The sequence below is a fragment of the Centruroides vittatus genome, unplaced genomic scaffold, assembly GCF_030686945.1.
Source record: "Centruroides vittatus isolate TY-2023 unplaced genomic scaffold, ASM3068694v2 contig_93, whole genome shotgun sequence".
In the NCBI taxonomy this organism is placed as follows: Eukaryota; Metazoa; Arthropoda; class Arachnida; order Scorpiones; family Buthidae; genus Centruroides; species Centruroides vittatus.
This window is the reverse complement of record NW_027122616.1, coordinates 606,754-623,806: the sequence shown is the minus strand read 5'-3', so window position 1 is coordinate 623,806 and position 17,053 is coordinate 606,754. Positions and strand designations below refer to the sequence as shown.

General features: G+C 29.1%; 1 protein-coding gene across 1 annotated transcript; it reads right to left on the bottom strand.

Annotated features, from left to right (window-relative positions):
* Positions 1-2,125: 2,125 nt before the first annotated feature.
* LOC136984826 (NPC intracellular cholesterol transporter 2-like) lies at positions 2,126-15,179 on the bottom strand. Its single transcript, XM_067281968.1, has 4 exons — positions 14,953-15,179; positions 10,390-10,497; positions 7,084-7,259; positions 2,126-2,452 (listed from the first exon to the last, which is right to left on the bottom strand). Exons 1-4 carry the CDS (start codon positions 15,023-15,025, stop codon positions 2,366-2,368), a joined length of 444 nt encoding a protein of 147 aa, XP_067138069.1. The 5' UTR covers positions 15,026-15,179; the 3' UTR covers positions 2,126-2,365.
* Between the last annotated feature and the right edge of the window lie 1,874 nt (positions 15,180-17,053).

Genomic DNA, 17,053 nt, shown 5'->3' with positions numbered 1-17,053 from the left:
TTTGGAAAAAAATTGATCTGGCATCATTTTTTCAGCGACCCCCCAAATATTTTTTGCGATTCCCACTTTGAGAATCACTGGTCTAGATTATATGATGTATGATCTATGTTTATATTAATATATATTTGTAATAAAAATTACCCCAACGTTCAGGTTATTTCGTATCTTACAACATACACCTTTTTTCTAGGTACACTCTTATACCTGATATTGGGGTCAAAACAGCTTCCACAAAAGTAAAGATCTTATCTTGAAAGTCCAAAGAGTAAACTTTAAAATTTCGGAGAACATTTGCCAAAACCGTTTTCATTTTAATCGTGGCAAGTTTATTTCCTGTAAATAAATCATTTCAATGAAATAATTCTTTTGTTTTTGTATTTACAGTAGAGCATCGTTATCCGACCCCGATCACGCACTCGGTTAACCGACCGCGTTCTAGTCGGCAAATTCAAATGTCCGCTAGTAATGTGGCGCTACAATATTTAACTGTCTTGGCTACTTTAATATTATTTTTGTTAAATTTTTGCGTGTTTTAGCTGGCAACACTGGCTCGACCATGAAAGGGAGGCCAGGATTTAAACCAGGCTTAATTTTCTATTTTTCTTTATTTCTGTATTTATTTTGTGCAAAGTAAAAAATAATCTAACGATGATTATTATTTAAAAAAAATTTGTTAGGCTTAACATTGATGAAAATTCAACGCAAAGTAGGTTAATAGCGATATACTAATATGCTTATTACATGGGATATACTAATACACTATACTAATAATGTATTTTTTCATACTTTCGGTTATCCGACCAACCTCAGTCCCCAATTGAGTCGGATAATCGATGCTCTACTGAATTCACTAATCACATTTTCTGCTTCGTGGACCGGCAGAAAGGCATAAGAATGAGGATTTTTATAGTTTCAGGTAGGAAGCAGTCTTAATCGAACACTTCCAGATTTTCGTAAACAGAAGGATTATGATGGATACCACAGATACTTATGACAAGAGTCGATTTGCAAGCAACATTGTAAGTTTATAAATCAGGACCTCCTGCTCGAAAGCTTTCCACCCCTTTTCTCTACTTTTATCCATCTCATAACGTTACCGAGATAAAGTAAGGTTAGACAGTGTGAATTTATAAGTCTACAATATTTTTCAAATTAAGGCAAATTGCATCCCACCTATCCAGATATGTGTCAACATGACAAGTATGTAGATTTAGCGAGCAAAAGTTAATGAAACACATTTTCTCTATAAATAAGAGCCATAAAGGCAAGTGTTTGGCTGGAGCTAAATATCCCATATCCAAAACTGATAAATGGCAACAACTTTATTGAAGTTACGAGAAGTTCAACATGGATGGACCAGACGACAGGGGAACGTATTAGCACAATATTAGAATAAATGAATTAATTCACTGAAGACAGCAACAAAATGCTGGAAACTTTATGGTGTGACGTGCATTTAGATTTGGTGGTAAGCAAATGTAGCTGTTATCTCTTTTGTATCATGGAGTCTAGCCTAATTTTAAAATAATTACTGTTATAGGTTTATTTAATTAGTTTTTGAATCCAGCTTTGTATAGCTAGTGTTTATAGACTTTCTTCACCCATTTTCTATTTTATATTAGAGTATGTTGAAATTACATTTAGACAATAATTTTTACTTAGGTTTAAATTTTGCTTTTAATATTCCTCCATTTAATTAATGTTCTGACGTTATTCTACATGTTTATTACGAGATATTCTGTAATTTTTTCTTTAAAGGAAAGTAACCGATTTGCCAACATTCCGATTGCATGTAAACAATTTTAAGGAAACGCATTTCTGTAAATTAAAATATACAGTATAAAACATCACACAATTTGAACTTAAGCAAAAATTTGAAGACTCAAATAACTCCATTAATGATAAGGAGTCAGAGTTGGTTTTCGCATCTTCTATGCTTAGAGGAGTTCAACAATAGTATGCCTTATGTGGAAAACCATTATAGAAGTCCTCTAAGGAGTGCTCACTGAATTATAATACTATATTACAATAAATGGTTTTTGAGATGGATCAATATTTGCATTTCACATAAATAATCATTTAAAACATTACGCTTTAAACAAATATTAATAAAACTCAGTAAACGTTTGTTTAAAATGAGAAGTCTTTATTTTAAATTACAATATCTTTCCAAAAGGAAAAAGCTTCGATAGAAAATGGTTTCATAAGAAAATATCCATTGCTTCGAAACATTTAACTTTAAAAACAGTTTATTCTCTGCATTTGTAATAAAGAAATAAAAAAAATGCATGTGAAAACAATTGCTTGATATATTTTCACGACAAGATATTCATTTAACAATGAATATTAAGTGTAAGTCCATAATCTAGGCTTCGATTTTGGACGGGATTTCCACGCAGACCACTTGATTACTGTTCTCGTCCAACAGCGTGTATTTTACAGTTACAGGTATCTAAAATTAAAAAATATCAATGGTAAATTTTATTATTTACATACATTTACTGAAAACTATAACTTTGTCATATTTTTTTTATGTAATTTTATTATTATTATTATTCAAATAAAAAATGTGTGAATATGAATGTTATAAAACAGCAAGTTGAAATTACGAAAAAGCTTATTTGATGAAGCATTTTCAATGAACTTGATCATCCTCAGAATATTAAAATTAATGAAAACACATTGCAAAACTGTCTTATGGTATCGTGAACTTTTAAATCAAGAAAACAAATGTATACCTGTTTTTTCTTTGTTTTATAAAAATAAGATTCATTTGTTCCAAAAAGAATAAACTGTTTTCTACATATAATGCAGAAGCCAGTAAATCTGATTTTATTCAAATCACTTGGATGATGTAGTCGTGTATTTTTATATGTTGAACACTGTATCTTAATAATATAAATAATCAAACATCTTACACCCGATACACCCAGCTATCCACCAACCAAAGCCGAATATAATCGGGCGAGATTTGGCCATTATGTTATTTATATATTATATTATATTATATATCTTGTTATAGCCATTTCTCGCCCGATTATATTCGGCTTTGGTTGGTGGATAGCTTAATAATATAATTTCAATATGTAATCTTTGGCTGTTCCATCATCTATATTATCCAATGTAGACAAATATCCTGCTAGTTGTTTTCTACACACTTAAACTATTTTACCTTTCTCGGAGACCTTTCCTGGGATCGAGTTTTAAAATTATATGAAGAAAAAAAGTATTTAATTAAAAACATCACAATTACAAAATAAAAACTGATTTCACACATATTAATTAAACATCTATTAAATTAACAATTTGCCTTGCTTGCCGCCTTTTCGTATAAGGCATTTTATATACCATTTAAATCAGATAATTAGGACTACTATATATTTATTATTTTAACATGGAGAAAACTACAATAAATTTACTGCTGATAGTTATTTTCTGTGTTTATCTACTGCTCGTAAGTTATTTCACAAAATTTTATGGAGAATATTTTAAAAAATAATTGAAGCAAACATTTTTTTTCTACAACATATAATAAATAACAAGGCCGTTCGAAATTTCCCAAAACTGCCGATAAAAAGTACTATTATTTTTACACTAAAATATATAAATCATAAATTGGTCTATTTAACTGTGGCTGCAGGATGATTATAAAAGTTATAAACAGATCTAGACCAATAGACGAGGCAGCAGACAGCAAAACGATTGCTTCGGGTGCCGAATTTGAAGATAGCACCAAATGGTGTTGTTACATTTCTATTACATTTAACAGATATCTCATTTTAATTAGTGTTAGGAATTAATTATTAAAGAAATTTTGAAATACTATAATAACTATAGTATTTTATATAAAATACTATAAATTCACAGATGCCATCTTCAGGCTTGCTTCAAACAATAAAATTCTTCCCAGGCCGTGACTATAAAAAACATTAGCACATAGACAGTCCTTTTGAGGACTGTACTAAAGCAAAATTTTGGTATAGATATTCACTGAAATATCAAATATGAACATCGTAAACATACACCAATTTTGGTTTGTATGTCGGTTAATTAGCAAATCACAACTCAAGTACCATTTAATTACAATAAGAAACACGAGTTTCTGTATTATTCTTTGTTCGATAAATATAGCAAATTAAAAACATGATTAGGGGCTGGTAATAAATTCCTGCTCTGGTTAACAAATTAAAAATATTAGGGGCTGGTAATAAATTTGCAGATACTATTATGAATCTTTTTTCTTCGTATAAAATCAACAATGTACACGGTAATCAATTATATCCCAAAGTAACTATAAATCGAGGAATTTTACAAGGTGAACCACTTCCATCATATATGTTCAACTTTTACATGAATGATATTGATAAGCTGTTTTTAGATGATTCAGAAGGTATTTGTATACAAGGTAAAAAATTTCATTATATTTTATATGCCGACGATCTGGTTTTATTGGCCCCAATCAAAATAACTCTACAACGTAACTACATTTGTCAAATATCAGAATTCATTTGTTATATACAGTACATACTTCATAATCTTGTCCTTAATAATTTGCTCTCTCAATTATTTGGCATACCCAAGTGTCTATCCTACATACAGTACTTCCATTTCTATGAAAATGTTAGTCAATGTCACGGTATAATTATTCAATAATATAAATCAGGAATTTTAAAAGGTAACATTCCATGATATATGTTAACTTTTACATGAATGATATTATAGCGTTATTAGATGATTCAAGTATTTTATACAAGTAAAAAATTTCATTATAATTCATATGCCGACATCTGGTTTTATATGTCCCCATTTAAATTAATACAAGTGCTACATTTGTCAAATATCAGAATTCATTTGTTATATACAGTACATACTTCATAATCTTGTCCTTAATAATTTGCTCTCTCAATTATTTGGCATACCCAAGTGTCGTAGTCCTACATACAGTACTTCCATTTCTATGAAAATGTTAGTCATGTCATCCTAATTACCTATTTACTCAGATTTCATTTCTGTGTACAGTATTTCATGTAAGATTGCTATATTTGCCTGCCCGCCTCCAAAGAGAATCAGTTCCAAATCGTGATAGGTCGTGCTATTCATTAACTTTACGCAGGTTTTAGCTTATACTTTGGTACGGGCACAATATAATCGTAATTAAAATACACCTATTCAATGCTGTATAGAGAGATATTTAGTAATCTAAATGCTACAAATTTAACATGGCGACAATCTGATATGCAGAAGACATTTCCATAAAAAGATAATTAGTACCAAAACTTATCACTAGGAGATTTTGGCACTATGGATCTTAATCCATCTATGAGGTGTAATCAACTGAAACTTGTTCAGATTCCACTGCTTGCTCCACTGTACATCTATCAATCAGCAGTGGTATATGGGAAAAGAGGCAATATCAACATATTAGATGCTTGTCACTGATTGGTCAGTTGTAGCCATAGAAATCCACCATAATGGAGAACTAACAAGGCTCTCCAGGGAGTTCCTATCTTTGTAGTTGATGGCAGAACCATCTTTTGATGCTTTAAAATTTTCAATTTTTTCTAGATACCAAATATGTGATTTTTCTGTTGTCAGGTGTAACAGCCTTGCTCGATGCAGATGGATATGGACTTTGGTTCTAATGCTAGGGTGAAGAAAGCAATGGTGATTTTCTTTTTTTAATTAATGGAGCTCAAGTGCTCTTGTAGGTGCTAATAGGAGCTCCTAATAATAACACTTTCCCACTTTCATAGATTCTCTTCTCGGATTTCCTGTCCGGGCATCACATAAAAGACACTCGGTCACACGCATTCAATAGAATCGAGTGCGAAAACACGATTCGTGTCTCGGCACAATTTACAATATTTAAAATAAAACATTTCTCGTGTGACACAAAGAAACGTTTTATTTTAAAGATGTTTTTTAAAGAAGCGGCTCTTATTTTTTCTTATTAAAAGTTTATAAAAGTTTAAAATAGATTGATAGCTTTGTAGCCCTAAAACACGGCCTAGTTGGCCTACAGGTAAATCCGGCACCGAACGCATGCGATGTTCTAAATTTTGAAAGAAAGAAAACATTGAATACAAGAAGTTGTTCGAAGTTCAAAAAAGTGAATATAACCTGACAATGGTGGCTTACACCACAAAAAATGTTTGTTCTCTATACAAACTAACATGTTTGCTGAAGTTTGGGTACATAATTTATTACAATGCTTTTTACATGTAATAAAAAGCATCATAATAAAAGATTTGGATACCTGAAAAAACAGTGTTAATCCCTACTCACAACATTGTGACAAGATTTACTCAATTTAAAGATAATATAACAATATCGTCTGTAATTTATAACAAAATTCACTAGTGTAATATTAGTTTTACCATTTTCTTACACACCATTCAATTCTTTCGAGTTATATACTATTTAATGTTTCATTATGATATTTATGTCTCTTTTGTATATAATTATAATTGTCATAATGCTTCTTTGGTATCCTTAATTCATTATGAAATTGTTATTGTAAAAACTTAATAATAATGAAACATATTTAGTAATCAGTGTAGAAATATTTGAAATTAGGAAAGTTACAAACAGGAAAATGTACAGACTGTTTATAATACAATGCCAAACAATCGCCTAAATATCGGGCTATAACGTGGCTAGTTAAATGATTAGTACTAATCATTTAACTAGCCACGTTATAGCCCGATATTTAGGCATCGTTTGGAGTTGTATTATATACTACTCGGGCTTTGAGATGATGTTATTTATATGTACAGACAGTTTGACTTATTGTCTCAAGATGACATTTAAATGCAGCACTAAAGTGTAAAAATAAACTATACTGTCTTTTTGGCAAATAAACTACAATTTTTTAAAAATTACAGTTAATTTTGTACTGTACAGTACACTCTGCATGAAGTTGAAATTTTGAAATGTTGAAAGTACTTACTTGTAGGACTTTAAATTACTTACTATATTTTGTTATTATTCTTATTCTAAGTTTGGCATCAATAGTATACATTTTTATAAACACTAAACTGTAATAAAATTAATCAAACATTTAAAAATATTAATAATTTTTACCCTTGGATAACTGTCCTTAACATCAATGGAATTTCTGTAAGTGTAGACTTCATCTTTCTTTAAAGGACAAGCAATTCCAGAACCTTCGCATGCACTTCCCTGAGGACCAGGAAATGGTAAAGGAACACCACCAATGACACCATAAATTCTGACTTTCAAATCTTTGCTATCAACATCTATAAAAAATATTTTAAAAATTCTCTATAAATGTGATTGCATTGCACAAAAATACTTATAAAAAGATATAAAAGTGGGAATTATAATAAATCCCAATGGAAGATTTCCCATTAAACAAAATATTGACTAGATGTTTGAACTCGGTTAAAATATACCCAGCAGTGCAAAACTGCCAATTTAAGACAGAAAAGCTCCTCGTCTATAAGCAATTGAGAGGAAGAATATAAGACAGAATACCAAAATAGAACGTAAATATGAATTGCAAGATAAAAACATAAATAACAGAAAATGTAGTTGTGGTTGATAAAATAAACAAACACAGGCATAATTTATATTTCTGTGTTTGTTTATAATTTTATATTTTTATCTCGGAATTCATATTTACGTTCTATTTTGGTGTTCTGTTTTATGTTAACTTAAGAAGATCGTTAAAAAACCGAAACATATAAGAAGCACTGCATATCAGTGCTATAATAGCCTACTTAAAGAGAAAAAAATCCAAACTGGAAAAGTGTAGATGTAAATCAACTCATTAATCTTAGTTTAATTTCCTGTAATATCTTAAAAATGACGAATTGTTTTGAACAGCTTGACTTTCCTGCTTCGGGTCTGTTATGTGTGTTCCATTTAGAATGTTTGTTCTATTGCATTCTATATTCAACTTGAATTCAAATTTCAAATATTTTTGCACTTACAAATTTAAATTTACCTAATTAAATTTTACAACTAATGTACTCTATTTAATTTTTATATTAATATCATGTGGGTTAATTGAAGTTGTTATAATAATATTTTGTCTGAGTTATCGTAAAGTTTTCCAAACGTACGATAATGATTCCTCCTCTCGTATGTTAATCCACTCTCTCTCTTCGAAGCTGTCTTATATATTTCTAACATCTCTAAAAATTTAGTTTCTTCTTTAGTAAAACACTTTTTAATCGGTATGGCTTGCTCCAATTCAGCTTCAATTCCTGGCTTTGAGACATATATAGATAGCACTATTGTTTTTTTTCCACAATATCATATTTGTGTTCTTTAATGCTGCTTCTAAGAGATCTATTTGTGGCTCCAATGTAAATTAAATCCTTGTCAAATCTTTCATCTTTCTGTGTTATAAACTCCAGGAGCTCTGGTGCTATCTATGATATCCTTATCATTTAGCAGCATTTGATATATAGTACTGCCTCTTTTGTATGCCAGCTCCTTTCCTCCATTGCGTGTAATTTCTTTGTATTTTGATTTCAGCTTCCTGCCATACCCCACCACTATGTTTTTAGTCTCAACTGGGGTATGTTTTCTGCCTTCAGATGGTATCTTGTTGTATATATAATTCTGTGTAATGATTTTAAAATGTTTTATCAAGTACCCATCTATTATTGCTATTCTCTTTATCTGCCTAAGTTCTATAATCATATCCTTCATACTGGTGAAATGGGTAAATGCTCACCTAACTAACAATGTAAAGACAGATACAGTCAAGCTGTTGGAAAACATTCGTCGTTTTTAAGATATTACTGGAAATAAAACTAAGGACTAAAGATAATGAGGTGATTTATAGCTATAATAAGCCAAGTTTTTATACCTGGAGGGCTGAAAAGCCATAGAAAGAATGATGTAGAAAGAAAAACTCTTTGTAAGACTAATGAGAGAAAACAGGAGAATGGTTGCTACTTGCAAAAACAAAGCAAAATATTTTTGTCTGTTATATAATGTGATTATAAGTATAACAGAGTAAATACAGATGACTATAATACTGTCTTTATATAAAAAACTATTACAGTATCTATATGAGTTATTTTTCTAATATAAATTTAAAAAGTTAAAGTAAAACTCGTAATTATTTTTTATTTAAGTTACTTAAATTAAATATTTGACCTGCAATTTGGTATTATTAATTTTCAAATTTAATTTTGAACCTGCTTTGGCATTGCTGTTCTATACTTTTATTTCAAAATGACTATGTTTATTTTTTTCTCCATTTTTCTAAAACTATTATATATAGCACTCTTATTCTCATCATTATTAAAAATAGTAAAATTTTTAAAGTTGTTAACTAAGTGTTATTAGGTTTGAATGTTAATACAGGTATACCTCGCCTTACGTCGGTAATTGGTTTCAGGAGAGGCGACGTAAGTCGAATTTACTTGTGTAGTTACGATGTAAGTCGAAACTACGGTGGAAAATGCCAATAATGAGCACTTAAAGACTGCTAAATAAGACGACAACGCAGAAACACAGATGTTTTCGTGTTTCATTCTCTAGGATTTATGATGATTATAATGAACATTTACTGTAAATGTACATATTTTAATATGATTTTATGTGCTTTTAATGTTTTTCTACTTCAATATTTGTGGTGGACGGATGTAAAGTTGAACAAAATGACTTAAACTTGATTTTTATTTTTCCATATACTTTTTGACAAATGACGTATATTGAGAATGACGTAACTCAAAACGATGTAACTCGAAGTATACCTGTATTAGAAACCTTTTATAGTTTAGCATAACAGCCAAGCTGTTAAGCTAGAAACCTACTGCTACTGAAATTAAATCAAGGTGGGTCAAGAAACCTGGAATTTTTTCAGGGAGATGATCAATCTGGATATGTTAGGTTCCATCCCTCACCACCCAGCCAACCCGTTGCAAGCCTAGCTAAACCCATAACGGACTTGCTAAAAAGGCTCTCTTGGTGTCCATAGGACAGTGCGTGTCAGGTGGAAAATTAAAATCAAAAATTAAACTGATTGCTTATTTAAGGAAAGCATTCTATTTAGTCTCTGTTCATTTTATTTTCTGTAATCTATAGTGTGTCTCTTACATAATATTCTGTATTTATCCTTTCTTTGTAAGTATTCTATATAAAATAAATATAAAAATTCATGTTTTATTTCTGCTTATATTTTTCATATAAAATATCAAATATAACCTTTGCATAAGTTTTGTTTTATACAGTTTTCATACTGGGCATCAAAAAATTCAGCAGACCAGCAAGGGAGATCCAGGAAAAAGCTGCCGAGACTTCAATAAAGACTTAAAGTAGCATTCCCAATAGCAACGAAACTATGCCATTTCAGTCGTGTGGTTAACTAGCTTAGGTGATTGATAAAATAAAAATTCTAATACTCACGTGATTTGAAAGTTATGGAGATTTCTGGTTTAGTGTTAACTTTCAAGACGCAAGGCGATGCATCACAATTTGTAACTGTTACAGATTGGACTTCTCCATATTCCGATGCTGCAATTGTAAAATAAATTATTAAATGTTCGTATAGCAAGTAAAAAGCTTTTACCATAATATTAGAATTTAAAATTAAAAACATAAATAAAGTAAAAATATTATCTTTTAATTCTTTTCCCACCAAGTACGATCGACTATCCGAAAAGACCGAAAATTTGTCTTTATCATAACATTATATAACAAAAGAGAATGATTCCTAAATCCTACAAACATTCTATAAATAGACTTAAGCATCTAAAAATAAATCTCATTCAATAACATTCTTAAATTACAATAAAACAGCATCATATCTGAATAAATCTAAAACATTAAACTGATTAATAAAATGAGAAACTTAAATTTAAACAATGTTTATTACTAGAATTGTATGTAGTAAATGAAAGAAAATATAAACTTTTTTCTGTTTTACGTGACTTAATAATTATGAAATAATCTATATCTAGCATGAAATAAGAACAAAAGTATGTTAAAATAACATTCTGTAATAAATACATTCTTGGCAAATTTTCTAGGAAAACAGGAATTCGGTTCAAGTGAATTGTGAAAATTTATGATGCAACTAAAAATAGTTAGAATTTTTATTTCAAAAATGTGTACAAAGTCTATAAGCTTTCTTCGGATTTTATGTATTTATTCAAGCCATTTTATTTTTGCAAGCTATCTAGACTATGCCTAATATAAATCCAATGTTGTACGATTTTTCAAAAATTCCAAAGTGGGTTTTTTCTAAAGTAAACGTTAGATGAATGAATGGATTTAGTACTGATGTTACAGGTCACTTTTCCTAGTAGCTTTATTTTAAAAAAAATTCTAGTGATCACCTGATATAATGAACTTTCAGCAGTGAACAACAGTGAAAGTTCACTATAATCAAGATATAATAAACTCTAAAAGCAAGCTAAAATCATTTACTACATCCATATCCATTATATTTTTGCAGAGTGGTAAAACTGACCTCTTGTTTACATTCATAAACACAACTTAAATCAAACAGAATAAATCTAAATAATTTCTAAATGATATAGCATGTAGCAATTGTTTAAGAAATATGAAACCTTAAAAAATGAGGCCTTTGACTTTTCTATGGTATTTTGACAAGTGTGTATTTGTCAATACTCGGTCTCAGTCCTGTATCGCATGCAACATTAGTTAGGTTAATAAACCTCGAACAATATCAAATATCTTGTGAAAATCTAATAAATATGTAATATAAGTTGATCAGGCTTCACAAATCTACATTTGCCTAATCTTAAAATCCACTGATGATAAAATCTGTATTCAACTTTGCTTTAAATCAAAAGTAATATTCAATAGTTGAAAATTTAACATTATAATAAGAACTTAATAATATACCTAAAAAACCAACATTTGGTGAATAATAATGATAAAATACTAAATCATACTAGTGATTGTTAAATTTATACATATCTGTATGAATCCTGTAACATATATATAAGAAAAATAATACATTAACTAATATATGATCATCTAACTGATGAGGACCACTTAACACCAGAGACCAAAATGAATTTCAGGTTGTAAATATAGCAATTATACGATAACCCTTCAAGGGAATTATTTATTATGTACTTGTAGAAAGTATACAGTATTAAATATAAAGGGATTAAAGGCTAAATTAAATTAAACAACAACATTGTTGGACAGACAATACAGATTTTATAATGAAATAATGGCATAGTTACATTTCATTTATTATATTTTCTTTACAAATATAATAATTTCAGAAATTAGAATCAAATTAATTTCCTTGGAGAAATAATTAACTAAAATACACTTTTATGACAGAATATTAGAATATACTTCATACTTAATTTATTTATTTCATAAAAATTTAATTATTAGATGTATTTATAGATGTTTTGGAGTATATTTACCAGATGTTTTTCATATAATTAAAGAAATATAATCAATCTCTTATCATAAAAATTGACACAGTAGGTTCATATATATTTTAAAGTACTTTCTAATATAGGAACAATTGTAAAAAAAAAAGGAAAACCACTTTCTAATTAGGCATAGAGAATAATGATGGTAAGTAATTGGTAAATAGTAGTTATTAGTTAGCAGTTTATTGCTATCTTATTCTATGATTTCCTCTTAAAATATAGTTTGATAGATCTGAGAATAATTTTAAAATTACAAACTTATATATGATCAAAATATCTATTTCAGTATCTCTCCAAAACTGGGATTGTATAAACACACAACACACAAAACTAACACCAGCAGTATAAAAAGAAAGATTTACATAAAGCAATAGAAACAGATCATAAATAAATTAACAAAATAAAATGGCATGAATTATATATTCCTACCTCAGACAATTTCACTTAAAAATTAAATGCACTGTTGGAGCTGGAGATCATCATGGATCCCTGCTCCAAAACCCCGAATTGCAAAGTTAGCTTCTTTTATAATACTATTCAGTCTACAGCTTTTAAAATAATAAAATCTTCTAAAAGAAAGACCAAACTTATAAGACGAAACTCTTAGTTAAACTTTAATACATATATAAAACATGTACGAGACGTTCTCCGAGATAATTTAATCATATTATCAATTTGTCTTATCTTCAATAGCTGACGTGTATACTTTTTGACATAACTTTCTCGTTTTTAAAAACTAATCATTTGAAAGCCATATTTTCGTATATAAAACACGTACTTGCATAAAACAAACACACACAAACTAATATAATAAATTATATTAGTTTGCTTATCTGATGTTTTAAATCTACTTTACCCATTATTCAACAAACACAAACATAAATACTGTACAAGCAATATGTATTCAAAGTGTTCTAGAAAACATTTCAGAATTTTCCAATAAATAATTAAAAATTCATATCTGTCTTCACTGTACTTTGAACTAAAATACTTTATATTTTTCAGATATTAAAAAAGACAGATAAACAGTGTCAGACTGTCTTGTTTTTTCCTTCAAATACAAAAACCAGCAAGAAACGTGTTTGAGCGGATTCCCAGAACTCTCAAGAATACCACAAATATGACAGAGACACAATAGACACTAACTGGACTAAAGACACTTGAATCCCAGGCAGGATCACAAAAGAAAGGGCAGCAGCATTAATCATGAATTATAGTCAAATACATGCTTCAATTTATTTGGAAGAAGTTTAAATTTAGACTACCGTATTTACCGATCGTCTTTAAAAAGTCGAGCCCGATCCCGAAATTTTGGAACGTATTCTAACTACCACAGGCATAAAATTAAAATAATGCAATTAAATTGTATTATGTATAAATAATCATTTTGTAAATGTTATCAAAGAGAATAAATTAATGTAAATAATTAAAATTACATATCCAATAGAGAATAGAAACTAAATAAATATAAATAAACTTACAATAATTGAAAATGGTTTATTTATAAAGTAATAACATGAAAAGCAGTGTACAGAAATTTTATTTTTGAATTGGATAATTTACTTGAAATTTTGTAAAACTTTTATGAGATAAAATAGCAAAAGCCTTCAAATAATTTTTTTTTCATTTAATTCTTTTATATTAAAACATTTATTTCAATATAAAGAACAATAACACATTGCAAAACAGACATCACGTTACCCAAAAAATGGGTAAAAATATTTTAGATTTTTACACGTTATATCGACGGAATGTTTTCGGCATCTTTCGGGGGCCCGCATCGAGCAGTGAAACGATCGAACGTTCGGTATCGAGCGCCGTAACGATGCAGGCCCTCAAAAGAGGCCAAAAGTGTTCCATTTTTAATTGCTTCTAATATATATTAATTGCTGGAAGACTGTATGGTGTTCAGCTTTAAAAATGAATGCAACCTGCTACTTTTACTATGAAACAATTTTTTCTTTGATTTCTCCTTTATTTTCCCCAAAAAAGTATGGTCACTGAAGTCATGTGTCCCTCTCTTCCTACATCTTTTATTGATATGTTTATGTATTAATTAAAGATCATTTAGCATCTAAAAGTATCATAAAAAGTAACAAAAAATAAGAAATGATTAGTATAGGCCTGCTATTTCATGACAAAACTTGTAATTAAAATGAAACAATAAAAAGGTACTTAAATTACCAAAATAAGAAGCAGAACCAAATATTAAAAAAGTTTATATGATTATTAGTCATTATGCCAAATTGGTAATTAAGTAATTAAGCAGAAGAAAAACAAATAAAAACAGCTTATATAATCACATAAACTGCAATTATTAACAAATTTAATCTTTCCTAGAAAACTTACAAATGCTTATAAAACCTTAAAAATGTAAAATTCAGCTAATAATCCAATTAGAGCTGAGTTAACACTTTTCTCCAGTGAATTTCTTAACTTTTAAACAGAAGCATAACAAAGAGATGTAAAGTTTAATACAATTGATTTTAAAAAATTAAAACAGTATACTTTATAATCGAATCTACAGACAAATATAAATACTTACAACACGCTGTGTACACAGTAGCAGTTGCGACGTTTAACAGAAGAGCGCCAAGGGCAACAATCAAAGCATTCATTTTCACGCTTTTTTCGTCGATTATATACAATAAAGTGAAAATATGTTAAAATAACTTAATATTTATGTTAAAATCGACTCCCCGAACCACCATTTAGCTTCGATTTCTGTATCAAAACATGAGTTTATTGGTAGTGTTATCGACTACGACATTGACACATCACACGTCCCCTGTGTTTATCTACGCTGATTGGTTGCTGTTGTCGACGTCAGAGATCGAAGGCGATCGATTAGCAAACGCCGTTGGATCATAGTGATCGATTTCATCATTTAAATCACGTACAAAAGATCAATTTGTATTGAATTTTTGTGTATGTATAGTTTTCTATTATGAGTTTGGTAGAAATTTAATTTATTGCTTGATTTTTCTTGTATAAAAATTTAATAAAATAATAAAAATAATGTTTAAAGTGTTCATGTTCACAATTTTTATACATAAATATTAATTATTTTCATTAGTTATAACTTCATCTATAACAATTATATACTTTTAGTGTATATGAGAGGAAGAAATAGTGTTTTTTTTCTTTTATTAAGAATTATTTACATTAATTTATCAATGAAATAATTTATTTATTTTAATTACAGTATTTGTGTATTGATTAGAATTATGTTTTTCTATAATAATGTTTCTCATAGCTCCAACTTTGCTCTTACTTTCCAAAATATCACAAGACTACATACATTACAATCTTGTTACGGGGAAATCATGTTTAAAACTAGGGGCATCTCGGACTTCGATTTTTTCGGTCCTCTGGCGAGGCCCCACGCTTTCAAATTTATACGAGGGCATTCAAAAATTCCCCGAAAGACAAAGGTAATTTCAAACTGAAATAACACCAAGCGTTATCGAAAATAATTTGAGGCCCGCTAGTAACTTTTTCCGAGGCCCCCGAAACCTCCAGCCGGCCCTATTCAAAACAAATGGATTTAAAACGCAACACTATCAAAATTTGTATAATAACGCTAATAGCGTTATTATACAAATTTTGTCGGAGAACATTATTAAAAGTCATTTATCATTTTTCGGAGGTAGTTAACTCCTGTTATATAGTATTTTGAATAGCATTACTTTGCTGATTTAAATAAATAAATTTTTATAAAGTTTACCTCACAAATGATGATAAATAACACAAAATAAAATTAAATATATAGTTTTCAATATTAAAGTTTAACAACTGAAGCGAATGTTTAAAATCTTAAACACATAATCAGGGCCTTTCAAATGACCTTTCTCAACATCTGATAAGCTCTCTCAAGCCATAATATATATATATTTAACTGTCCTGAAAAGCTGTATTTATAATTTTTACATAATTAAATTTGAAAAAAATTACACAAGGAATACAATTTATTGTGTGTATTTCTTGTGTATATCTGTATGTTTTTGAAGATTTACATAAACGTAAAGTCTGCTGGTAATTCCACGAAAGGCCTTCCGGTAACGTCCACACAGGAGCGTGAGACAAACAAAGAGTGTTTTAAATGCAATTTTAAAATACTGTTTCGAAAAATTTAGATTAGATAAACGGTTTAAAACCTCCACATAGCATAAAGTGTATTTTGCAACATCCTTTTTCTCTTTCTTATCTCTTTACATACGTGGGAATGTGGCATTTGTCACACCATCCGTATCAGAAACGAATCTAAATTTACTTCAAATTTAAACGATAAATACTCTTTCTAATCAATCGAACCTATAAAATATCTCATAATTATTTAGTTTTTGCATTGTTTTATTTATTTATAACCGAGTTTTGCTGGTGTTTTAAATCTGTCAATTAAAATCGTAAGCTTATTATACAACGTGAGATTATAAACACAAATCTTGGATTATCGACCTACTGGCCCGTATCTTTCAAGTGTCCTTATTCTAAACAAGTCATTATAGTTCTTAATTAAACAGGTCACCAAACTTACTGTATACATGATTATCGTTGCGGGTTCAAAAATCGAATTAATTTTAAACAAAAATATTGTATTGAGTAATTTATTTAAAGATAAATAAGTAATAATTACTCAAACATAA

Coding starts and splice junctions, on each gene's coding strand:
- LOC136984826 (XM_067281968.1), bottom strand. CDS start 15,025: ATGAATGCTTTGATTGTTGCCCTTGGCGCTCTTCTGTTAAACGTCGCA. Junction 7,260..10,389: donor CTCCATAACTTTCAAATCAC/GTGAGTATTAGA, acceptor TATTTTTTATAG/ATGTTGATAGCAAAGATTTG. Junction 2,453..7,083: donor TTAAGGACAGTTATCCAAGG/GTAAAAATTATT, acceptor TTTTAATTTTAG/ATACCTGTAACTGTAAAATA.